This window comes from Astyanax mexicanus, chromosome 15 (genome assembly GCF_023375975.1).
Source record: "Astyanax mexicanus isolate ESR-SI-001 chromosome 15, AstMex3_surface, whole genome shotgun sequence".
In the NCBI taxonomy this organism is placed as follows: domain Eukaryota; kingdom Metazoa; phylum Chordata; class Actinopteri; order Characiformes; family Acestrorhamphidae; genus Astyanax; species Astyanax mexicanus.
The window spans coordinates 425,771-451,495 of NC_064422.1; the positions used below are offsets into that span (position 1 = coordinate 425,771).

General features: G+C 37.3%; 2 protein-coding genes across 4 annotated transcripts; both read left to right on the forward strand.

Moving 5' to 3' along the window:
* The first annotated feature begins 198 nt into the window (after nucleotides 1-198).
* Nucleotides 199-14,416, forward strand: gpx9 (glutathione peroxidase 9). The gene is made up of 5 exons (XM_022666806.2): nucleotides 199-433; nucleotides 3,957-4,050; nucleotides 7,391-7,521; nucleotides 8,825-8,955; nucleotides 11,230-14,416. Exons 2-5 carry the CDS (start codon nucleotides 3,978-3,980, stop codon nucleotides 11,285-11,287), a joined length of 393 nt encoding a protein of 130 aa, XP_022522527.1. The 5' UTR covers nucleotides 199-433; nucleotides 3,957-3,977; the 3' UTR covers nucleotides 11,288-14,416.
* Nucleotides 14,417-18,299: 3,883 nt separating this feature from the next.
* Nucleotides 18,300-20,056, forward strand: LOC125781285 (uncharacterized). Of its 3 annotated transcripts, none has more exons than XR_007424494.1 (2): nucleotides 18,300-18,517; nucleotides 18,821-19,062. XR_007424494.1 is itself a non-coding variant. In XM_049464894.1 (2 exons), exons 1-2 carry the CDS (start codon nucleotides 18,473-18,475, stop codon nucleotides 19,789-19,791), a joined length of 618 nt encoding a protein of 205 aa, XP_049320851.1. In that variant the 5' UTR covers nucleotides 18,300-18,472; the 3' UTR covers nucleotides 19,792-20,056. The 3 variants fall into 3 exon arrangements, 1 of the variants encoding a protein (XP_049320851.1); XM_049464894.1 differs by lacking the exon at nucleotides 18,821-19,062 and adding an exon at nucleotides 19,219-20,056; XR_007424495.1 differs by lacking the exon at nucleotides 18,300-18,517 and adding an exon at nucleotides 19,219-20,056 and having other exon boundaries at nucleotides 18,639-18,960.
* The last annotated feature ends 5,669 nt before the right edge of the window (nucleotides 20,057-25,725 follow it).

Below are 25,725 nucleotides of genomic sequence, written 5' to 3' on the forward strand. Positions count from 1 at the left end.
AAAAAAAAAAACATTTAATTAATGTAGCAAGGACACTCTGTCCAATTACCTGTCCATTCAGAATGAGAGCACTCACAATACAGTCAGGATCTGCAAAGCTTTGCAAACACAGAACAAAAAATGAGCTAGCCAATTCACCCGCAGGCCAGGGTTACAATAGAAGTAGCCATGCAGCACAATTGCTGAGCCATGTGGTTGTAGAGCTCTGAATGAGGCTGAAACCGCAACCCTGTAGACGATTACTACAAACCTATCTACCAGCGCATACTGTCAGCTCGTACCGTGGATCTCTGGCAGGAAGATGGCAGGGAATTCCATTTATGACTTTACTATGGAGTCCCTGGATGGGAAGCCTGTTTCTCTTGGAGTCTACAGGGGAAAAGTGCTGATCATCGTCAATGTGGCTACTTTCTGAGGCTCCACTATTGAGGAGGTAAACATGTGTGCATGAGTGTTTAGTAGAGCTGGATACAGATTTGGTCCATTCTTTGGCTTTAATTTTTGATTTCAGCTAAATCACTTTTACACACACACTTTATAATAAGTATTTATAAGACTTTAGAATTCTAGAAGCCAATATTTGATTGGATAACATCTGGTAGATTAAGTATAATTCAAGGCTACGAGAGATTTTAGAATATCTGATTTTATATGGGTTTATAATTCAAGCAGGATGACCAAAGAACAGTTTAGAATGAAGAGTTTAGTAACGTAGTTGGAAAAAATAAACATAGAGATTGTAGATTGCAGACTCTTTTATTATGCTAACATTATACATTTGAATAAAGAATTTACATATGTATAAGACAAACAAATGAAAATCTACATATCAGTCCCATAGGTGAATAAACATTACTGTGTTTATTAAAACACAAAAAAAAGTTATCCTCATGTAGTATTATATATGTTTCTCCTCTTATCAACAGCTGGTTTGGTAGATACTTGTATATAATAAGAGAAGTATAAATGGGCCTTATAGTAAATCAGATTAGCTGCTGAGGGAATTGAATACTGGGGTGCTGGCTGGGGGCATCCAGGAGAAATCTGGAACCAAGCTTTGTTCTTGGCTAAATGGCTAAATCTATGTGTGTATATCTACTTTGTTCAGAATTTTAAAAAAAAAATATTTCTGTTTACTGGATATATGTTTACCTTTAGATCTGTTACTTAATTTCTTAAAGGTCACCTTCCGTCGTTTTTTCTTTCATTTTAAAATGTCTAGTTGTGGTCTCTAGTATGAATGAATGACATGTGAGCCGTTTTTGTAAAAAAAAAGTGCTCAGGTGTCTCTGTATAGCTCTTTTTTAATGGACTGTTTTAGGGGTGTGTCCAAAATGACCGGATTCCAGCTTTGCTCATGAATATTCATACATGCAAACAGCATGCAAATATCTCTCCTCTGATTGGCTAGGAGCACTGCGACGCCCCTCCACCGCTCTGCCGCTCACTGCCTCCCACCTCCTAACTGATGAGCGGTGATGTTGCGTCGCTTCAGCTCCGCCTCTGGGAGTTTCTCGAGCCAAGGTGGGCTGGTCTGTGAGTTTCTGCCTACGTAGGCAGAAAGATAATTCAAAATTCACCCGTTTTTCGGAGGGGGGAGGGGGATTTCTTTGCTTAGCTCCTGCAGACAATGGGGGCTGCAAAACAGTTTAATGTGCAGGTGTACACATTCAACTCGGAGAGACCTACTGTATTCCACAAAAAACAAGAAAAATCGGATTTTCGCGGAAGGTGACCTTTAAAAATATGCTATTTTTAAAAAGGAAAAAAAATGTATGTAATGTGACTGGCACAATGAAACTCAAAGTCCACACATTGACTGATTGCTTAATTCTATGTAGGTATCTGTAGGGTACGAATTATACAATGACACTCGTACATTGATTTTCAGTGTATTAAAGAGAAACATCACAGTCACTTTAGTGAACAAAATTATTGCAATTCTTTCACTTGCCTCCTGTAAAGTCTACAGTATATAAATGATAAATCCTTTACACCAGAGGGGTTCCCAAGCAGAGGGGTTCCCAACCTTTTGCAACTCATGGTCCTATTAGCCTAATGCAAACTTTTTCCAGGCCCCTCCGGAATATATATATATATATATATATATATATATATATATATATATATATATATATATATATATATATATGTGTGTGTGTGTGTGTGTGTGTTTTTCTTTTTGCAATTTAAAACTAAATACAGCACAACCATCAACTTGTTGTTTCCATTCTGGCCACCCTATAAACTGTCATTATGAGCCAGAGCCCAATTAAAACCCCACAGTTCTTTAGTATGTAGAGTGGTAAAACCTTTTTTACTACAAAAACAAGTGGTAGGTGGCCGTATTTTCTGATTTCTGCCCCAAAAGATTCCATTATCCTGCCTGCTGCACAGACCGTGTCTGTGGCCATCGTGGAGCAGAGCATTTATTTTATCCACACAGAGCTGCAGCTGCTGACAAGTGGAGGGGCTCACTATATAGACCATTTTTTTAAGCGGTAGGAACTTGGCTTGGGCTGGTGCAGAAAATGTAAACTTATGTGAAGGCTAGTGCTACTCACTCTTATATTTCCTTTTTTGGATTTTACTTTTCTCGGTGGATAGATAGATGGCGCAGCTTCAGTGTCTTTTGTTGTCAAACACTCTGTTTTTAACTATTTATCTGTTATGTGTAAAACATATAGCACAGGAAAACTGCTTTAATTAAACTTATTAATATTTTAACTAGCGTGTTAAAAATAACTATATCTGACTGTGACTGAACTACAGCAAACCAATCAACTAGTTTTATCAAATAAATCTACTTCTTATCATTTTATCAATTAACTTCACATCTTAAATTACATTTGCTGAACTATTTATATATTTACAATAATTTTTACTGGCCAAAAAAGGTCACACACGCTAATATTTCAGTGAACTGCCATTAGCTTTGATTGCGGCACACATTTGCTGTGGCATTGTTTCAATAAGCAAGATGTCACAAGATTTATTTCAATCCAGTGTTGCATTAATTAAGTCTTCTCCAGCACATCCCAAAGATTTTGTGGTGAACAATCCATGTATGGAAATGAAGATCTCATGCTCCCTGAACCACTCTTTTACAAATCCAGCACCATCAATCCTGACAGTATGATCTTGGAATATGTCTGTGCCATCAGGGAAGAAAAAAATCCATGTGATGTCCCTTCACATTGTGCGTTTGACTATGCTCTTACTGTTACTGTTAAACATAACCCTGAGTTGTTTTGTCACTGTTGTTTTTTTATTTGATTTCACCAAACGTTTAAGTGATCGGCGATCACTCAGGAATCATTCAGGACTTTCTTCCTCGAAAGGTGGTTTGGTAGTTTCTGAAATCTCCTTAGATGTTTTCTCTGCTTAATGCCTGCCAATGATTTGACCCTTCTCAAACAGACTGACATCTTTTCCATGACCATGGGATGTGTCTTTTTAATATGGTTGTTTAAGAAATAAGAAGCAACTCATTTCACCAGTTGGGGTTAAATAACTTGTGCCACAACGCTATTGTGTAAAGTACACTGAGTGAGCAGCAGCACTGAAAAACTCTATATTGTGGGCTTGTTAAAAATATTCGGGCCTATAGTGCCTTGACCCTCCCAAACTATATTTTTTTCACATTTTGGGGGTTCAAGTCTTAAAACAAACATTGCTATAAACATTGCTATAAAAGTGGCGTTTTTACATCACTGTGTTCATTAAAATATCTCCAAAGTACTATTTTTTTTATAGTTCTCATCATAGCAATGGCTGGTTTGGTAGATATTTGGTAGAATATATAAATAAAAGTATAACTGTAGCCTATAATATTAGGCCCAGTGTGTGTTGTTTTATAGGTGGCATTGGCATTTATCACAATAGCAGTGTTTGTTTCAGTGCGGAAGGATATAAATAGTGTAATGGTTGTTTTTTTTCTGTGTGTTTGGTTGCAGTATCAGAGACTGAATGCACTGATGGATATGTATGGTGGTCAGAATTTTACCATTCTCGGATTCCCATGTAATCAGTTTGGACTACAGGCACCTGGTAAGGATCAACACTTTTACATGTGTGAATGTAGTGTAGTGTGTGATAAAGGTTTGCTGAAGTAAGCCCTTGTTCATGTGCTTCTATCAGCTATTATTGAATGACAGTTTTTGATGCAGTGTTGTCTGATGGATTGGAGATCACAGTGTTTAGCTTAGGCATGTGCCTTTTCCTTTTACACACTAAAATATTTTTACTGCTTTTATAAATAGAAATATTGTGAATTTAATTTGTTTAAAAAATCATTTTTAATGTTAAAGTGACACAATACAAAATAAGTTATTGTTTAAATAATCACTCCCTTTAAAAAGACTAAACTTAAAGTGTCAAAGTGTTTTTATTGTCATTTCAGCTATATACAGAGTACACAGTGAAACGAAACAACGTTCCTCCAGGGACCATGGTGCACATAAACACAGTGCAGACAGACAATACAACACCATACAGACAAAGAATAATAAATAACAAGACAGTGTGCAAATTATGTAGTGTGCAAAAAGTGTGCAAAAAAGACCAGTGAGGTAGTAATTACCTCTATTACACAGTGTGCAATAGAGTCCAGTGAGGTAGTAGGGTTTTTAGTGCTTTCCATTTTCTGGGGTAAGTGGGGTAAGAGTGTGTGTGCATGTACAGAAAAACCATCAGTTCAGTCTCTGCAGTTGAGGAGTCTGATGGCTTGGGGGTAGAAGCTGTTGCAGAATCTGGTCGTGCTGGACCGGATGCTGCGGTACCTTCTTCCCGAAGGCAGGAGGGAGAACAGTTCGTGTGAGGGATGAGTGGGGTCATTCACAATGCTGGTTGCTTTGCGGATGCTGCGGGTGGTGTAAATGTCCGTGATGGAGGGGAGAGAGACACCGATGATCCTCTCAGCTGTCCTCACAATACGCTGGAGGGTCTTGCGGTCAGAGACGGTGCAGGTCCCAAACCAGGCAGTGATGCAGCTGCTCAGGATGCTCTCAATGGTCCCTCTATAGAAGAGTGTGAGGATGGGTGGAGGGAGACGGGCCTTTCTCAGCTTCCGGAGGAAGTAGAGACGCTGCTGGGCTTTCTTGGCTGTAGAGCTGGTGTTCAGGGTCCAGGTGAGGTTATCTGCTAAGTGGACACCAAGGAACTTGGTGCTCTTAACAATCTCCACAGAGGACCCGTCGATGTTGAGTGGAGAGTGGGTGTGTTGTGCTCTCCTGAAGTCAACAACCATTTCCTTTGTCTTGTCCACATTCAGGTGAAGGTTGTTGACTGTACACCAGTCTGTCAGCCGCTGCACCTCCTCTCTGTATGCTGACTCGTCGCCTTTGGTGATGAGACCCAGCACGGTTGTATCATCGGCGAACTTGATAAAGCTGTTAGAACTGTGTTTTGCAGCACAGTCATGAGTCAGCAGGGTGAACAGTAGAGGACTCAGGACACTGCCCTGGGGGGCCCCCGTGTTCAGTGTGATGGTGCTGGAGGTGCTGCCCCCAAACCAGACTGACTGGGGTCTCCCCGTCAGAAAGTCCAGGATCCAGTTGCAGAGGGGGGTGTTGAGGCCGAGCGAGCTTAGCTTCCTGATGAGGTTCTGTGGGATGAAGGTGTTGAATGCTGAACTGAAGTCTATAAACAGCATTCTGACGTAAGTGTCCTTCTTCTCCAGGTGGGTGAGGGAGAGATGAAGGGTGGTAGTGATGGCATCGTCCGTGGAGCGATTGGGACGATACGCAAACTGCAGGGGGTCCAGTGAAGAGGGCAGTTGTGTCTTGATGTTCCTCATGACTAGCCTCTCGAAGCACTTCATGATGATGGATGTAAGTGCAACGGTACGGTAGTCATTGAGGCAGGACACTGTGGACTTCTTCGGCATGGGGACGATGGTGGTGGACTTGAGGCACGTTGGGACAGTGGCGCTGCACAGGGAGATGTTGAAGATGTCCGTGAGAACATCTGTCAGCTGGTCTGCGCACTCCCTGAGCACTCTGCCGGGGATGTTGTCTGGTCCTGCAGCTTGTCGTGGGTTGACTCTGCGCAGAGTGTTCCTCACATCCACTGCAGTCAGGCACAACACCTGCTTGTCCGGCTTGGGCGTGGTCTTTCTCGCCATCGTGTTGTTTTGTGCCTCAAACCGTGCATAAAAGTTGTTCAGGGCATCAGGGAGGGAGGCATCACGTTCACAGGACGGTGGCATTGTCCTGTAGTTGGTGATTGCCTGGATGCCCTGCCACATACGCCGCGCGTCACCCGTGTCCTTGAAGTGGCTGTGGATTCTCTGGGCGTGTGCGCGCTTTGCCTCTGTACTGAGTAGATGTGCAAGCAATTAGTGCTGGTAGTCTCACATGTGTACCGTATGTTTCGCACCATAAGGTGCACTTAAAATCCTTTCATTATTACCCAAAATCTTCAGTGTGCCTTTTAATCCAGTGCATCTTATGTATGAATTTTACCAGTCAAGTTGTAAAGAGCAGTAAAGCCACTCCGCTGAAGTACAGCGTTATACAGGAGTTTCAGTTTAGTTCTCCAGCAGTATTAGCACTAGCTGCAAAGCGCTAGCTCTTTTTCCATTCAGAGGTGAGTACTTTCAGGCTAGAGACTGCTGCTAACCCCGGCTAGCACTGCTGGAGCAGCATTAGCAATACCCACTAACCACGCTAACTGCTAGATCTTTTTTTTTGTTCAGAGGCAAGTATATCAGACTATAGCCTGCGTGTTTACCAGGATGGTTTACGTAGGATGAACCGCTATCTAATATCACCCTGGCTTACCAGTGTAGTACTGTCGGGCAGCATTAGAGGAAATCTGGAAATAGCTTATTGTAAATAAACAGAAGCGCTTTACTCACCCAAATAAACAGTTTTCAGGAGTGAAATCATCTTAAATTAACATTTTAGAGCTTGTTTGACTTTAAAAGAAAATGTTTTTTAAAAAAAAACAGACTTGTTTACTTAGCTTAGCTTTACAGATGAATGAGATGGAAAACATGGCGACACTCCTGTTTTTTACTATTGTCGCATAATGCCCTTTATAAATGCACCTTATGTATGAAAATCAACCAGAAAATAGGCGTTTATTGATAGTGCACCATATAATCCGGTGCACATTATAGTCTGAAAAATCCGGTACATGTGTTTCATTGAACAGCGATGATTTGTACTCGGTTAAAAAAAAATGGTATCTCTGCATCCCTTATTAAAATAATTATAATTCTAGAGCTACATACACTGTTCAGCCATAACATAACACCACTTACAGTTAAACAAATATATATTTTTTAGCTTCATCTACTGTGGCATCTATTAAAAGGTGCACATAATTCACACAGTTGATACTATTACATAACTTTGCTGCTGTAACTGTTCTCCATCTTTCTCAGAGGAGAACCATGAGACCATGGACGTACTGCGGTGTGTGAGACCAGGTGGAGGGTTCATCCCAAAGTTCCCCATTTTCAGTAAAATTGAAGTCAATGGGATAACTGAGGAACCTCTCTTCTCCTATCTGAAGGTAAGTGACTTTTTTTTTAGAATCAGACTCTGTATGGAAGTGTCTTGAAGATTTTGGATGTGTGGTTTAGTATATATATATATATATATACCTAAACTGCACATCTAAGACACGTTTACTTACTGAAATAAAGAAAATGGTAACTTGTTTATATATCCTATAATACTGTAGCGATGCAGTCAACCAGACAGTCAACAGGGAGTTTTTCCTTACCACTGCTGCAACTACCTGTCACAATATATTGTCCCAGAAATTATTGTGAAAAACAATAATATTGTCATTTTAAAGCGCCTCTATATAAAATGCTTTTTTACCTGCCTCTGGGCTTCGAAAGGAGCTTTAAGACAATGTGCCACACTACTAATATACTAGCATAATAATACACCAGCATGTTTATCGTGTGGGACTTGAGGCAAGATCTCTCTGGGGGAACAAAACCCGTTTTCAATATTCAGCTTGGAAAATAGAATAAATGAAGTTATTGTAAATTAACCTGATAAGACCAAACTAACTAATAAATAATCATTTGAGATACACAATTAGATTATTTGTAAAAGATTTAGAAATATTTTGAGTTAAGGTGGATTGATTTATTTGCGTTACACTGACAGCAGTGATTCATTTGAGTAAAATATGGTAACATTTAGGCTTAGTTAGTATCTTATGTTTGTGTTGTGAACATTTATGAGTAAAACACCTTTCCTATTGGCTCCTGCGCCCATTTATTTGCATACTGGGTATCACCCCATATCGTTCCTTATGTGTTCTCTTTTAGTATATGAAGCTGCCTGGCCTCAGTGTTAAAGGCTGTAAGACCCTTTTCTCTGCTGCAGAGAGCTGCTCTATGTTTGCTGAATGTCACAGCAGTTACTTATGCAAAATATTTAAGTCTAATGTCAGTTAGCTGTGCTCACAGTTCTGTTCATGTTCTAAAATTTAGAACTTTGAATCCAAATTCCAGTCCTGAGTTTTGTTCCTGCTGGAATTTAAAGGAACAGTTCATGTATTTGATTGGCCTACCTTTACTGTGTGGTCTCCTCATTATGAGTCATTATGATATTTGAATGATATTTTGGTGTTTTTTTTTTGGATCCTTTCTTTCCTAATGCCAATAGTTTGTTATCTCCATTGTTGTGAACAGAAATTGGATAAAGTTTGTAGGAAGTTATTATTAACTGTTATTTACTAAACAAGGTGTTTCAAACACTAAACTGTGCTCATCCATATGAGCTACACTGTAACCTATAATTCCACACAAAACCCCTTAAAAAATGCAGTACTCTTCACCTCTGATGTGTGACAGGAGTGTCTGCCTTCCAACAATCCCCTCATTGGAGAAATCAAGAAGCTTTACTGGTCTCCAATCAAAGACAGCGACATCCGATGGAATTTCGAGAAGTTCCTCATCACTGCAGATGGGAAGCCGTACAGACGGTATGTAATGTGTGTTTACAAACTGCAGAGTTACATTTATAGCAGATTCTGTTATTCTGTGGCCTGATTCGCTTCTTGGAACTACACTGCAAGTCTGAATGTTTGTATACAAATCTTCTAACAAATGCATTCGGCTATTTTAAAGCCCTGTTTACACCTGGCATTAACACACATACAGGGTGATCTGATCACAAATTACTCATAAACAAACAGTCGTTCACACCTAGTGCTTAAAATGCTAGGGTTGTTCAAAATTCAGAACTGAATTGAGAATGACCCCTAAATTACAAATACATTTTTTAATTTGAATTTGAACAGGAAAAAGGAATCAGAATTGCGATTTAAATTCAAAATTGCAATTTAAAAAAATCCTCATACATACTTAAAGCGTATTTAATAAAGAAGCCTTACAGTATATGTTACATATACAACATTAAAACATACATTTCATAAAACACTAAAAATCGTAATAACTATTACAATTGTAATATCATTTCATTGGGATGTTTTTTTGTAATGTTTGTGTCTGTGCTTCAATTAGGAAGAAATTAAATGTATGTAAAAAGGATCATATTCTCACTGATATGTAATAAGAATATACTTCAATAATTCAAATTCAATTTTCTCTGAATTCAAATTCAACGTTCTGTAGGGTGGAACCAATTCAAATTCAAATGCATTTATTCAATTAAATGAACTACTGCCACTATAAACACTCCAAGCATGAAAAAAACCCATCTGTGAATCAGCTGAAAGAGTTTGTTGTCATGCTTCTATTAGCTGTTTGGATGGTTCCCTTATTGTGATGTCACAATAAGGAAACCTGCATAGAACCAACATGGCTCTACCCGTCACTAGTCAACCCCTCAGACAGTACACAGCAGGATTAGCCAGCAGACTTTGTCTGAGGGAGGGATCTGTGACAAGTCAGGGTGGGTCCTTGGCAAGTCAGCAGATGAAGAGTTTTGTTCTTCTATCACATTGAGGCATGAACTAGCTTGTTTATGTGGTAAACCATATGCATATACATGGCATGGCCAGCAACAGCTTATTTGCATAAAAGTGACAGAGCCCCTAAATGGCTTGTTTTAAAAGAAGCTGAACCTGGTAGAGCGTGAAAAGAGCATGTTAGATCTCTTCATGTAAGAGTGACTTTGTGCAAAGAACTTTATAAACATGTGTGGAAAATATGCTTTAAAAATGTTACTATAATCAATAACTTTACTATAATTAATACTAATCAAGCTAATGAAGTATAATCCACTGCATTACTATAATCCAAATACTAATCAAGTTAATTAAGTATAATTAAATGCATTATGAATAAAGGTGTGATACTATGGTAGGCAACATGGCTTGCCCCACTGACCTAGAGGCCAGCTAAAGGGAAGGTGTTGACATGTTACCAGCAGAGCGGAGGAGAGCAGCTGAGACAGTTCTCTAAAATACTTCTCTGATTTAACTTTACTTGCAAGATCTGTCCGTTAGCACCTAGGCCCCAAAAGTATAGTTAGGCAAGAGGACTGCGTACTACTGTATGCGTAAGAATGAAACAAATTGACACAGACAACTTCTGATCAAGACCAGCCAGAACCAGTTTTTGTGGAACTGTCCAGGGTGCTTTTCTCTGTGGGGTTTGTCTATAAATGCGTGTGTCTGTAAAATACTCTGCAGACTATTTCTTTTTAACTCCTCGTAAGTGGAAGTGGTCCCCAGATGTCTCTGTACAAATACATTTGGAGATGCACCTCCAGATATCCAGCCTCAGTTTTTTCTTTTTCCCAGAGTAAACGAACGCGTGAGTAACACCAATATTTAGGATCAGTATGCGTACTCAACACATGTTTTGCAGAGCCCATAGATCTAACATACATTGTATTTCCAAGTATTTGTGAACACCCCTTCTGATGAATTCTTTCAGCTAACTATAAGTCACACCCATTGCTGACACAGATGTACAAATGCACAGACACAGCTTGCCTAATACTGCCCAAAAATAGCACTTTCTGAGGCACATAAACATAAACCTATTGGAACCATGCCTAATGCCAAGTGTGGACTACAAGGGTATAAATCACTCCAGTAATAAACACAGATTTACAGAATATGCTGTCATTTAAAACGTCTGCATTCACTTGGCATCAAATAAAAAAGTTTAGCACCTCTACTTTTTTTAAATTTATTAATAGTAATTAAGGATGATAAACTTATGTTTTATATCTATGCATTTTAAATGAATTATAAGCCCACCCTTTTCTTAATTTCTTTTGGTAGATATGATCTACACTGTCCATTTGAAGAGGTGGAGAAAGATATAGCAGCACTCCTTTAGAGAGGAACCATCCATCCTGTTGATGCATCAACATCAGACCAACCTCGGATTTGCTAAATACCACTCTGAAGGGTTAATAATCATCAGCACATCAGAACAAACTGAGCACAGATCAGCAGCTACAGTTGTCCATCCCTTAGGCCTTGTTTGTAGTCCTGTAGATATCATGGCGAACTGAAACGTAAGTAGAACTCAACCTGTGGGTCTGAACCAACCAGCTCTTCATTTCAGATCTGACCACGCTTAAAAATAAAGGTTTCTGAGTAGTGTTTGGATGCATGGTTCTGAGAAGACTGTTAGTTGGTAGGAAACCATAAAGAGTTTTTCAAACCTCTTTTACATTAACATTTAAATAATTTAGAGGCAAATTTTAGAATTTTTGAATTCTACGTGAATGTGCAGGTCAGTGACACATAAAAGCACTGCGCTGTTAAGATACCAACACGCCAAAGTCAGAGCACACCTGGCTCTTAAAGGGAATGGCAAGTGATATACTAATTGGTTTATTTTGTGATACAGCCAAAACCCAACCATGATTAATTAAAAGAATTAGCACATGCCTTTTGAGCATATCGAGCCATGTAAGGCTTATTTTTTTCACCCTCATGATACCAAAGACACACCGACATGCCTTAAATCCAGATGCGTGATGCACAATTGACGTCTCACTATAGATCGGTAAAATAGGGCCTTCTAGCTTTTTACATAGAAATTTACATAAGCTATGTTCTAAAGGCTACAGAAGATACCTTAAGATCAAAATATAAAAGACAATATAGATACCTACAAACCAATACTCCATATACTACACTTATACTACATTACGTAAGATATTCGTAAGCCTTTAATAAAGAAAAGAAAAGAGCTCATTTAGAAGAAAGCACAGTACTTCAACGCATTGCTTCAAAGTCTTTATCCAAATGAAAATGCCAGATTGTCCCAGAAAACATTTAATTATGTCATGTAAATTGTTTTTTCCCAATTTTCGAATGTTTGAAGCAGCTGACCTGAATCAAATCCCTGAGTTCATAATGTTTTGACCCAAAATCTTCCAAATAAGAGATAAAAAATCTGCTTGTTGTCAACTTGACACATACACAGTAGATTTACACAGATTATATTAATTTAATGCTGTTAGTGTCAAAATTGAAAACTGTCAGTGTTAAATCAACACTGGAAACATTTCACAACATTATCACACCCTTACATTTTCTTTATAAACCTCTTGAGATCCGGTGTCCTCATATGGGGACATCACATTACTGCTTTTCTCCACCATTATACTGATTTTTTTTAAAACATTGAACCCTTTGGACTCTAGTGGTCACATGACTGCATTACGCTCAATTGAGTGGCAATCTAAATCAAACGTTTAAATAGCCAGTCCAGATAGAATAATGTGCCAGGTAACAATCGTCACAACAATTGTTTTTACACTAATTGGGTCCTATAAGGCAAAGATCATTGTTATAATATATGTTAAAATAAACTGCTGTCCCCATATAAGGACATTGTTTTTTTGCAAAGTGACCTTATGTTCAAAGACAAGGTTTAGTTTTTATACTTGTAAAGTCCTACTAATCCCAAATAGAAAGAATACATTAAAAAAATCACACCAAGCAGGAGGTTCATTCATAAAATGTTCGATGTACGAAAAAAGTTACAGTTTCTTTATTATTATTATTCACTTTTTTAGTTATCTGCAAGATAAGTGGCTGTTGGTTTGATCACTGACTAACCATCTGATGTCACTGTGAAAAAGCCCCACATATACTGCGACTACCATTTAGGTGCTGGGACAGAGATATCACGGATGACTGTGTTTCATGCATTTTAAAGGATGGTAAGGAATTGGAAATTCCTCTTCTGGGACCCAAAAAAATAATGGAACCTTTATTTTTAAGTGGGTATAGACAGACAGGGCTGGACTCAGGGACTTCCTCCTTTCTTTAGATAGAACACTTTTTAGTCTTCTTCTGTTTCTCTGCATGCTTTATTATCCTCCGTTCACCCTGTTCTTCAGTGGTCAGGATCATTGGGTGGTGGGTCATTCTCAGCACTGCAGTGACACTGGAATGCTGGCGGTGTGTTAGTGTGTGTTGTTCTCGGTGGATCACGGAGCTGTTTCAAGGCATTTAAGCATTTATACAAGACACATCTAATATAACCAATGTAAATCATCACCTACCGCTGTCTTGTTTGTTTGTTTTTTCTTCCTTTCTCTCCTGCGTTACTGAAGGATAACTTTGCTTCATGATTAAATCATTTAAAGGGGCGCTCCCACAGTTAGATTGATTGATTGGTTTGCTTGCCTTGTTGCAACAGGCCTGTTGGATCAGACACAGCAGTGCTGCTGGAGTTTTTAAACAGTGTATACACTCACTGTCAACTCTATTAGACACTCCTTTCTACAGCTGTTCCACCTTGTATATGGAAAGTCTGAGACAGAAGCTCTGAATCTGTTGGATTGTGTTGATTGTATTGGTCATCCTTTAGTCTTTCATCAGTGGTCGCAGGACGATGCCCAGAGGATTTTACCCCTGAAAAGCTACCCACAGGACGCTGTTGTTGGTGATGTTTAAGAACTCCAGCAGCACTGCTGCAATAACAGAAATCCCTGCTTTGTCGTGGTCATGTGGGTTCTTGACCACTGAAGAACAGTTTGAAAGGAAGATAATGGATAAATTAGGCAGAGAAACAAGAATTAATCTGACAATTGAATATTCCATAGATTTTTCTGGTGTAAAGCTGACATCTTTGAGATACAAGGTTTTTGTGACAGCAACAACATTTTCCTTTGATACTTTTGATACATTACATTGTATACACATCACTTGGGATGGACCTCAATGACTCCACTGTCTCTTCAGCTCTGTGAGTGTGTGGGGACCGGTGTCAGGGGCCGTGTGAAGACCCCTCAGTAAAGGCCCTGCAGCAGCTGAGCTGGGTCTGATGGGGCAGGAGAGGAACTCTGAGCTTCAGTGTGTTCACTCAGAGACCCCGACTCCGCCCAGTCCCGAACACTGCGTCCAAACACTCACAGCGTGCACGCTTACTGTTCCTCTGTGGAAGTGTGGAGATGTTTTATACATGATGAATGAAGAGCAGTAAAGGTGCTTTTTAACCTTACAGAGTGTCAGAGGTGTGGTTTTTGTATGATAGTGAGAATGGATGCATGGGGTGGACCTTCCGAAAGTCTCCTACATTTGTATAAACATCTACAAAAATATATTTAAACAATTTTAATCATGGTCAGTGTTTCCACAAAAGGAAACTGAACATTTTTAATGTAAAATGTCTTTTTGGTACACACGAAACCCTTTTGTAGTATTGTTCACCTAAACCATTTTAACTGTAAATACAGCTTTGGAAAGAGAGACATTTTAAAATGATCAGTATCTCTGATTTTACTATTTATAGGTTTATGTTTGAGTTAAATGAACATTGTTGTTTTATTCTATAAACTACAGACAACATTTCTCCCAAATTACAAATAAAAATATTTTAACTATTATATTAACTAAAATATTTTAAAAGATGCAGAGCTTTCAGACCTCAAATAATGCAAAGAAAACAAGTTCATATTCATTCAGAATGAATAACTAGTACAATACCACAGATTTTTTTATACCTTTTTCATAAATTTGACCATTTCTCATTTTCTGTAAATAAATGCTCTAAATGAGAATATTTTTATTTGGAATTTGGGAGAAATGTTGTCTGTAGTTTATAGAATAAAACAACAATGTTCATTTTACTCAAACATAAACCTATAAATAGTAAAATCAGAGAAACTGATTGTTTTGAAGTGGTCTCTTATTTTTGTTCAGAGATGTTTATATCTGGAAAGGGTGGCAAAGCAAAGTTAAAAGGTTTAGGGGGCAAACACTTTTAACAAAGGTCTTGGTTGGTTTGGATAGTTTTTCCATTAATAAATAAAATATTAATTTAAAAGTGCTTTTCATATTTACTCACTTATCTTTGTCTGATATTAAAGTTTGTTTAATAATCAGAAAAATATCACAACAAAAGAAATCTGTAGGATATATATATCCTATATATATATATATATATATATATACATTGCCAGTCAAAAGTTTAAAACACCTCCATTTTATGCTTTATGTCCAGTTAATAACTGTATATGGTACAATATCCAGTGAACAAGAGTTTGCAGTAAACTACCAGAGTCTTTAACAAAAACAAATGAACTGAAAACTAAGATAGAATCAGAAAGAAATATATGTAAAAAAGCATATATTGTTTAAAAAAGAGGGGGGATTTTTAGCAAACAATTAATTGGTTAACAATAAAAATACACTGAACTTTAGAAATTGATTTAGAAAAATGTAAATTCCTTTAAAAGTCTGTGTCTGTAGTAAAGCAGAGCTGGAACAGATTGTGTTACTGCACTCCAGCACATTCACACTTTCATCAGAAAAATAACTAGAAAAACACACAGAAACACAGAGAACCCTGTAACTATTAAAATATATTATATGCATAAATAATATAAATATATAAAAAATAAATGTACACACAAAAGAACTTTAAAATACACTTATTAATATTATTAAGCATAGTGTTTTGTACATTGATCTAATTGTAATAGTAAGATATGTAATTAAAAATATTAATAAAAACTACTTGGAAAACATTATCATAAAATATAATTATTAAAATCATTCAGAGATGTATTTTTTTGCATTGTTGTGTGACTCCAAATCTCATCTATGCTTTGAAAATATTTTTTTCATAATAAAAAAATAATATTTAAGTTAAAACACATTTTAGTTGTGTCCCTGCATTTTCACTCATTCCTGTTACCGTAACACATTACCCTATCTGAAACATCTGGAACGTTCTACAAATCACATCTACAACAGGAAGTGACATCAGCTGTTTATTCTGAAGATCATGGGAAGACCAAAATTAAGTTCCTTCATTAGTTTTTCTGTATATTTGATCTTATTGTAACTCTGAGACTGAGGAGATCAGTCTCAACACTCAGTCCTGTTACCTAAAAGAATTCTTAGATCTTATTGGCTTATTTTAAAAAAATTGGTTTTTCTAATTCTATGCTAAAAACTCCTGATACTTTCAGTCCTGTTACTCAAAACGAAAAAAGTAACAGGAGTGAGTTTCAGTAACAGGAATGAGCGTTGTCCCCTGGTTTATTGATTTTTTAATGTGAATATTAGTTCATTCAAATTCTGTTTGGTTAATCATTTATCCATTTGTTTAAGAAATTACATGCTATTAAATTTGATACATTTTAGGTTTCAGTCTTCTTGAAAATAATTATAAAAATAATTAAATAATAAAAATAAGATGTCTGGCTGACCCACATGGCTGAGACATTTAGCTCAGCTTAAAATACGTATTGTAAGTGAGTTATACACATTAAGCATACTAAAAATGAATATATTAATTAAATCAGTGCAGTGTTTTCCTGGAAAATCTTACAGCACTTTGTGTTTCCCTCTGCTGACAACTTTTATAGAGATGCAGATTTCATTTTCCAGCAGGACTTGGCACACTGCCCACACAGCCAAAAGTACCAATTGGTCTTATATAATATTCTAATTTTCTGAGACACTGATTTTTGAGTTTTCATTGGCTGTAAACTCTAATCATTAACAATAAAATAAATACACACTTAAAATAGATCAATATGTGTGTAATACATCTATATAATATATAAATTTAACATTTTAAACTGAATTACTGAATAAATATTAAATGTATTTAAAGTATGTAATTTGTTTGTGATGCTCTAGTATTCATCCATAAAACTGCTGTTTCAAAGCAGTTATTCTGAATAGACTGTGTGAACATGAGTTGGCCTCTAGGTGTCACTATTTCATCACTCATTTTGCAGCACTGGGCTGAACTGTCAACACTGAGCCTTTATTTAATGCAGGTCCATAAAACTCTGCGACACAACACAAAGAAGGACAGATTTAAGAGAGTTTACATACTGCTGATCTCTACACCTGATTTACACACTTTAAATATTGGTGACACTTTAAAATAACTGTACTTATGAAAGCAATAAACATTTTAAAGTAGTTAAGTAATGTTTAACCCTTTTTTAATTATTACTTATAATTATTTACACTATTTAAGACATGAGTAAACATTACTAAATATTAATGCTCAAGGATGTTATATTTAATAAAAAAAGTAAATTGATCCATTAGTTAAAATGTTGTTATGATTAGTGTTAATTAATAATTAATTCATAAATAATTAGTCTATCTTTACATGCCACCTGACAAGAGGTGGAATATACAGTACCAGTCAAAAGTTAGGACACACCTTCTAATTCAATGCATTTATTTATTTATTTATTTTCTCCTACATTGTAAATGAATAGTGGAGTGATCCGGACTATGAAGGAACACATAATGAATGATGTAGTAACTTTAAAAAATATTAAATAAATCAAAATACTCTTAACTTGTGTTTTTTTGCATGGCTGGTAACTTTGATGAACTTATCCTGTACAACAGAAGGAACTCTTGGCTTTCCTTTATTTGGATGATCCTGATGAGAGCCAGTTCCATCATATTTTTTTATTATATTTGCGACTGCACTTGAGGATACAAAGTTCTAAAGTATTTTTTTCTTTATTTAGTTAAGAGGTTCTTGCCATAATATGGATTATAACATTAATCTAATAGAGCTATTCACATGGAGCCAAATCAGGGACAAAAGTTTTGTCAATTTGAAAAAAAAAATTGAAACTGAAAGTTTAAGTATTAAGCTTGAACTTTGAAAAATACAAAAATATATTCGAAATAAATATAAGTGTATTAAATAATTTTTCAGCTTGTATATAATTTTGATTCAATTCGAAAATAGTTTTAAACAATTTTAGTTTTTTAAATTTTCACTTTTTTGTGTATTTTGATATTTGAGATCTTCTATTTTTCAGGTGCAGTTTTTTTTTTTCACAGTTTCGATTTTTTTTTCAGGGTTCAAATCTTTTTCTTTTACTTTCAGATCTCAGTTTTCAGGTTTCAGACTTTTGGCCCTGATTTTGCGTGTGGGCGTGGTATCATAGGAAAGGGGCGTGGTATCATAGGAAAGGGGCGTGGTATACGGTTGAGGACCTACTCCGGAGGACCCTGTCAATGTGCCTGCGTGGATTATATATGTCTGTACGTTCTCCCTCGCGCGATGGCGTCCGCTCCTCCTGGACAGCCTGCTGGCTCCAGCACACAGGTAAGATATATTAGGTAACTTTAGTTATATTGAGCTGGTACTCTAGAAAAATGCTAAGTTAAAGTCGTGTATGTGAAATAGCGATATGTATTAAGGGAAAAGGAGTCTTGTGGCGGGGAAAGTTGCGAATTAAATTCAGGGCTAGCGTTATCTAGCATTAGCCTAGCATTAGCCTATGCTAGTAGCTACATAGCTAACTAGTTGGGGTAAATTTTACTCGTCAGTCGGGTTCAGCTCACTGTTCTGTATTGTAAGTGTATGGTCTTAGCTATTTGTCTTCGTGAACATCTGTGTTTTTGCCAGAAAGTCGACTATAATTCGACAGTGGCTGCAGCTGCGCAGAGCCTCATAAATGTGCTCACGCAGAACCTCTCTCATGGACAGCAAGAGCAAGGAAGAAGGCAGGAACAGAGCCAGTCTACTGTAGAGCAAGATATGGCCAGGTTTTAGATTTATTGCAGTTTTATTTTACATTTTCATTTAAAGGTCATTTGGTTAGGCCATATTGTGGTGATTGAATTTTAGTTGGAAATGTATTTTTCAGACGGTGGAATGTCTAATTTCTAATGGGTCTGAGTTCTTATAAATATACACCCTTATTTCTAAAGATTTAGAGAGCTCTTTGGATATGTCCATAGATATCCACTTAATGATTTAATTCAGTCAGTGTCAAAGTAAAGGGATGTTTTTGCTTTTTATAGGAACAACTGAAAAGGGATTTTCTTCAGAGACTACTGACTAAAGTTTCTCAGGCCACACAAAGACTGCCCCTAGATGTTGACTATTTGCAGTTTGTAGTGAAGCAGGAGATGATCATTTTTAGATCATTGTCGAGCCAGATGGAGATGCCACAGGATGTTATCAGTGCTTTGACTGAGCTGTCGGCACTTGTTAACGAAGAGGAAAGGGATTATCCAACACCCAGTCACGTATCAGTGTTTCAAGGGGAGATGGGCCGTCCTAAATATCTTGTATCTGCTGAACAACTAAAAGGCCTCTTAGAACTACAGCTACCAGTGTCATGCATTGCAAAACATCTGGGTGTATCTGAGATGACCGTGAAAAGACGCATGCGTGAGCAGGACCTTTCTATAAAGCAGCGGTATAGTAACCTAACTGATGAACAGCTGGACAGTTTGGTGAGGTCGGTGAAGGCCAGGACACCACATGTAGGATACCGAATGATGAAGGGAATTCTGCAGGCCATGGGCCACCGTGTACAGTGTCTTCCTCTATGCATCGTGTGGACTCTGTTGGTGTACTCTCAAGAATGACTAGGATGGGATGTGTTTCAAGAAGAACATATTCTGTTCAGGGTCCTCTGCACTTGGTACATATCGACACAAATCATAAGCTTATCAGGTATGCAATAATTTTTTTACATGTTATGTCGCTCTACCTTTGGGTAAATGTAGGAAATGCACTAAAACAATGTTTACAAATTATCTGTCCAACTCTTCTTGTGCATCAACAAGTGAATGCAAAGAAATGTAGCCAGATACTAATTTAAACTGATGGTATTTTTTTCCTGAACAGATATGGCCTTGTAATTTTTGGAGGTGTTGATGGCTTCTCAAGAAAGGTAATTAAATTTTTTCAGCAATGAACACACAAATAGAAATCCTTCCAGTGTATTTAGTGTTGAGCAGTATACCTGTTTACTTGGTACATCGGAGGGGAAGTTATAACCGGTATGCATTTTTTACATACCGCCATACCACTAGAGGCAATCCGGAATGCTGTGTACAACAGCACCACCAAAAAAGCACACTGGCAGAGCTCGCTAGATAATGCTAGCCAGTTAGCATAACAAGCTTATACACTGTAGTGACAGTAGCTCAGCTACTGTCCTTTATCAGCTACTGTCCTTTATCAGAGGACCTCCTGCTGCTCTTCCTTGAAATATGAGTAACTGTAGACTTTTTAAATATATTAATACTGTAGTTTGAATGATAATATAAATGCACACTGAATTAAATGTATTTTGTTAACTGGAGAAAGAAGGGAATTGTGGCTGATTTTAATACTGTAAGTGTAGTGTTCTTTTACAGTCTAAGTTTACATAGCTCATTCAGGTTATCGGATGGTTCACTGAGTCTGTTCTTAGGTCAATAGACACTGTACAGTCAATTTGGAAAGTCTTCAGATTATTTGTTTTTTTTTTTGCATTTTATGTTAAATATTTAATATACATATTTGATTTTTCTACACTTTAATTGGAGCCAATATAAGGTCTTACAGCCAACAATACATATCAGAGCAATTCGAGCAGGATCTGCTGTGTGGCTCAGAGACAGGACTGTGTGGAAGCACAGATCTGGTGATGGCTACTAAAAATTGTGCTGTATTGAAAATTCCTAAGAGCATAGTGGCTCCATATTTCTGAAATTGAAGAGTTCTGGAACAAACATGATTCTTCCTGGAGCTGGATGCCCTTTGAATCGGGGAAGAAATGCCTTGGTAATAAATTTGACCAAGAACCCATTGGTTACACTGGCTGAGTTCCAAAGATCCTGTGTGTAGATGGTAGAAAATTCCACCAACATCAATGCAGCACTGCACCAATCTGGGTTTTATGGCCCATGATTGGCCAGACAGAAACCTCTCCAAACCTGGATTTTTAAAACAAGCACAAGGCTGCAACATAGCATAAAAATATGAAAATGTGTGAAGACTTCTACTGCATTGTATATTCTGAAATACTCTGTGTTTTTGTCATATTCTTCTTGTACCATGTAAGAAACTTCTGGTGTGAGCAGGTTATATTTACATATTTTAAGGTCAGATATTTAAATGACATTTTCACTAAATTATGTTCTATCATTCAGATCATGTACCTAGGTGCTGCAACCAATAATAAAGCATCAACTGCACTTGCATTTTTCTTGGAGGCAGTACAAAAGTATGGCTTTCCGTTACGGTAAGAACAAAAAACTTAAAAAAAAAAAAACACCTTCAGGTCTATTTACAATGTTGGAGCACTTTGTAGTCTGTACTGACAGACTGTAGTCTTGTATCTGTTTCTTGGCATACTTTATCATATTTTCACCCTGTTCTTCAATGGTTAGGACCTCACAGAGCAAGAATTACAAGACTGCTGTCTGATTCATTCACACCAGAACATGAGACACTAACACCAATATAGCAGTGTCACTGCAAAACCCTGTTGATGCTCCAGAACATGTAGAGGTATGCACTGTTCTTTAGACATGTTTACAAAATGGTAAAGAAACCATTCAAATGTTAATACAGATCAAAAAGTTGGAAAGTACAACTTCACTTTAAATATTACAATCTTTTCAGATAATGGTATGTAGTATAGTTGGAAGTTTGCATGACTAGTTTTGACATCTAACCGATTTTCATATTTTAAATATACTCTTAGGAAAATGAAGATTTCAACATTGCCAGCGAGATGGATGCGGTCAGCTCTGGAGTGATTGTTCCACCTGTGGAGTGTCCCTTACATGACAACGATATGGCAGGCTTAAGAACGACAATTGAGGTTACCAGACAATCCGAGTCCTATGGTCGAGATGTTTATTTAGCTGTGTTGAACTATGTTCTAAATCATGTACCTTAGTCCAACATTGTCCTTCAGTGTGTTTACCCACACCAAAAATGGACATGGTTTATGAAATGGCAACAGTGAAGATGAGGACTTTTCACCTGTAAATAACAGAACTTTAAGATTGCTAAAATACATGTTTTATTAAAAGTTGTAACAATTACTTCATACAACAGTTCGTACTTGCCTACTTGACTTTCTTTTCAAACATGGCAAGATCTTGAAACAAAGTGAACATACATATAAAAATGTTTCTTTAACCAGAGTACATAACAGTTGGTACTAAACATTGTATTTTAAGTTTACATAGAGGCATTTGATTTAGGGCTGTGCCATATCGCATTGTACGCAATGATATCGCCAACATTTTTAAATATTGTGAACGATATTATATCCTGAAATATGGAGCCATATCACCCACCCCTAATTATCACATCCAGGGAACTACTTTTTTACTGTTTGTATCAAAAGGAAAATTCACACTGTCCTCATTTCCCATTCTATATCTACTAGAGTCAGATTATATCTGTCCAGTAAAATTTTTTACTTCAATCCTGGATATATGGAGTGCATTATTAGTAACTAGACATTCTGGATCATTTTGTTTCCTAATATTCATTTTGTTGCAGTACTGTATTCTTGAAATATATATTTTGTTTAATTCAATGTTTTGTCATATCACCAAGAGTATCGTTATCACAAAAATACAATGAAATATCGTGATATTATTTTAGGGCCATATTGCCCAGCCCTAATTTGATTACACAATGTTAAATTCTTGGCCTAGATAAAAAGCCTCCAGTAGAATGATTTTGAATTGGTCATAGGACTTAATGTGTCTAACAGGTAGCACAATTCTTTTGGCACATGCTGACACAACAGGGTAACAGATGTTATGAATTCCAAAGTCTGCATTGCAGTCATGGTTAAATTTGACAGTTACAGCGAAGTCCTTCTTCTCTGAAGGAAGAAGGGGGATGTGACCTTGACCTGTAACCCACTGCAGAAACCTGGCAGGTGTAATGGAGTGTGGTCCCTCTTTTTCCTCTCCATGCCCCTGATCTTCAACTTCAACTCAGCATTACAAATTCAGGTTAATAACTAGAAATTCTCTGTCTTAGGCTGTCCATACACTAGGACTACTAAAAGTTAAGGCTAAAGTCTGACACCCTCTCTCATGCTACCACCTTGTATAGCAATATATTTGCCTTTGTTTTATATAGAATTAATGCAACATCATTCTTGCAAAATTCACTGCACAATAAGACAAAGTTGTGCAAAATAAATAACTTTAAATATAGTGACTTTAAAGTGCATTAGAAAAAATAAAGTGCTACCTGTGTTTAAAATACTGTACATATTAAAGTAAGAATCATATATTGACTACAGACTATTTGAAATACAACACATTTTGCAAACAGTCAACCAAAATATTCTTGCCTTGCAGCTTCCCCTAGCTCTCCTGTTGGTAGGTGACATTGTTCACGTCACAATTTTCATGAGCCGAGTCTCAAGACTTACGGTAATATTAAACACGGTTGATTTTATCTGAATGCCAGTACAAGAAAGAGACTGACTTAAACTTTCAATCCGAACCACCTTACACTGAACGATTGAGATGGCGCGACTGAAACTCGACTCTAGCAAGACACTGAAATCACTTGAAAATCGTTAGGTGAAAGGTAGGCATTAGTAAAGCTTGCGCAGTCGATTCATATTCATCACAAAGGAAACAGGAAAACCAAGTGAAGAAGTGCTCCCTGCTACTGATAAGTCATATTTATATAAATAGCACGGTTTGTTTTTCTTTAACCCTTCCCTCCACCAGTCTGCCTTGCCTTCTTATTCCCCTGTTTTGCTTCTCCTGTTAATGAATCGTTAGGATTCTTTTATTTCCCTACAAGTGCTGGATTTGCCTTCACCCCGCTTCCTTCCAGAGTTGCTTATTGGGTGTTATTCAATTTATTGAGATGCACCTGTACTACATGTGGCAGCTGGTCAGTGGTTTCAAAGTGTATAGAATATAAATTTGATGTTTGTTTTGCAAAACTATACCTTCAGCTTCATAAAGGAAGTATTGAAGAAAGTTGATAAGCTCCAGCTCAATCTGATGTCTCGTACTCCCTTTATCACTAAGTTGAGGACAAATGGACGCCATGACAAACTCTGCACTGACCTATAAAAAAAATGTCAAAATATAAATAACCATGCTTTAATTATAAAATAGCAAGCATTCATAATAAATGGTCACTCTTGTTTTGCTTACTTTTACATCTTCTCCAGGAACCAAAAGGGGCTGGCAGATATCAGGGTACTGCCTGAGGAGTGAAAGAAGGTCATACAGTTGCAGGCCTTCCCTTAGTTGCTCTAGCATAGGCTGCAACCTCAGCACTGCGTGGAGTATAACGGCACTACAACATTAGAAAGAAAAAAGTTTTACACTAGAGAAGTACCAATAAAAAAAAAAAATTCAGTTCCAATACGATACATAAACTTTCCGTACTGGTCGATACCATTGTTGAATTACACAACCATGTGTAACCATATCTTTTCATGTGGGAAAAGACTAACTTTGTGAAAAACTAATTGACACTACTGAAATGTTATTTGTCAAAAAAAAAAAAAACTAAAAAACTCTTTTTAAAAAAAGGGGCGGTGGTAGCGCTGTGAAAGAGAACATGTATATATAGCTTTTAATGGTTCTCCTTTCTTGCCATCACAGACACAAATTTCTGTGCCCTGTTCTAGCGTAGCACGAGACTGTTCAGCACATTTTCAACAATGTGGACGGAAAAAAGGCGCAGATATGCCCGTTTTCATGAGAAAGAACATGAAAAGTGAGCAAAGATGTGCCGACTCCCCTTGTCGTGCAGGTGCATCACGCAGCAGTATGAACACACACGTAGACTGGGAATTCATTTATTTATAAACAGAAATAAAAGGTATCTGAGGGTAATCTTTTATGCTCGTTCTGCTGTGGGGCACACATGCGACACAGGGAGTTGGATTCCGTCAGACAGCTAATATTCATCACAACACCTGGCAAAGCAACTTGCCGAATAACATTCTACAAACCAATTAATATGAAGTATAGGGAACTGTAGTCCACATAGCTGATGAGGACATCCAAACTTTAATTATATTACCTGGACAAAAAGAAATACATGTTCTAACATACCGAATGATTAACTCCTTGTTTTGAATGGAGATGGTGCCTGTATATCCACAGTTTAAGATTTCATCAGATAGGTCTTCAATAGAATGCTCAGTCGACTTCTCCACCTAAAAAATAATTTCAAGATCACATCCAAAGATTTGTACGTAAACATAAATTTACATTTGACAAATGTACTTTTCCTTCAGATGGAGGTCATACCTGGTCAATTAACCCTCGCACGTGAACATCTGCAACTGCATCACTGTTGAGGGTCGTCGGGTTTATCTGCCCATTACAAAGGTAATAGTAGCTCCACGGGCTGAAAGAGGGAGGGGCCGGGCCACCTTGTGCCAAACTAACAGCCAAAATTTCACCAACTGGCCTATTTGCACAAATTGAGCATGAATGTATTACGTTAGAAAGCAAGTTCAGCACAGCTGTTAACTGAAAGACATTCCAGGTGACTCATAAAGCTGACTTAGA

Coding starts and splice junctions, on each gene's coding strand:
- gpx9 (XM_022666806.2), top strand. CDS start 3,978: ATGGATATGTATGGTGGTCAGAATTTTACCATTCTCGGATTCCCATGT. Junction 4,051..7,390: donor GTTTGGACTACAGGCACCTG/GTAAGGATCAAC, acceptor CATCTTTCTCAG/AGGAGAACCATGAGACCATG. Junction 7,522..8,824: donor CTCTCTTCTCCTATCTGAAG/GTAAGTGACTTT, acceptor GATGTGTGACAG/GAGTGTCTGCCTTCCAACAA.
- LOC125781285 (XM_049464894.1), top strand. CDS start 18,473: ATGGCGTCCGCTCCTCCTGGACAGCCTGCTGGCTCCAGCACACAG. Junction 18,518..19,218: donor CTGCTGGCTCCAGCACACAG/GTAAGATATATT, acceptor TGCTTTTTATAG/GAACAACTGAAAAGGGATTT.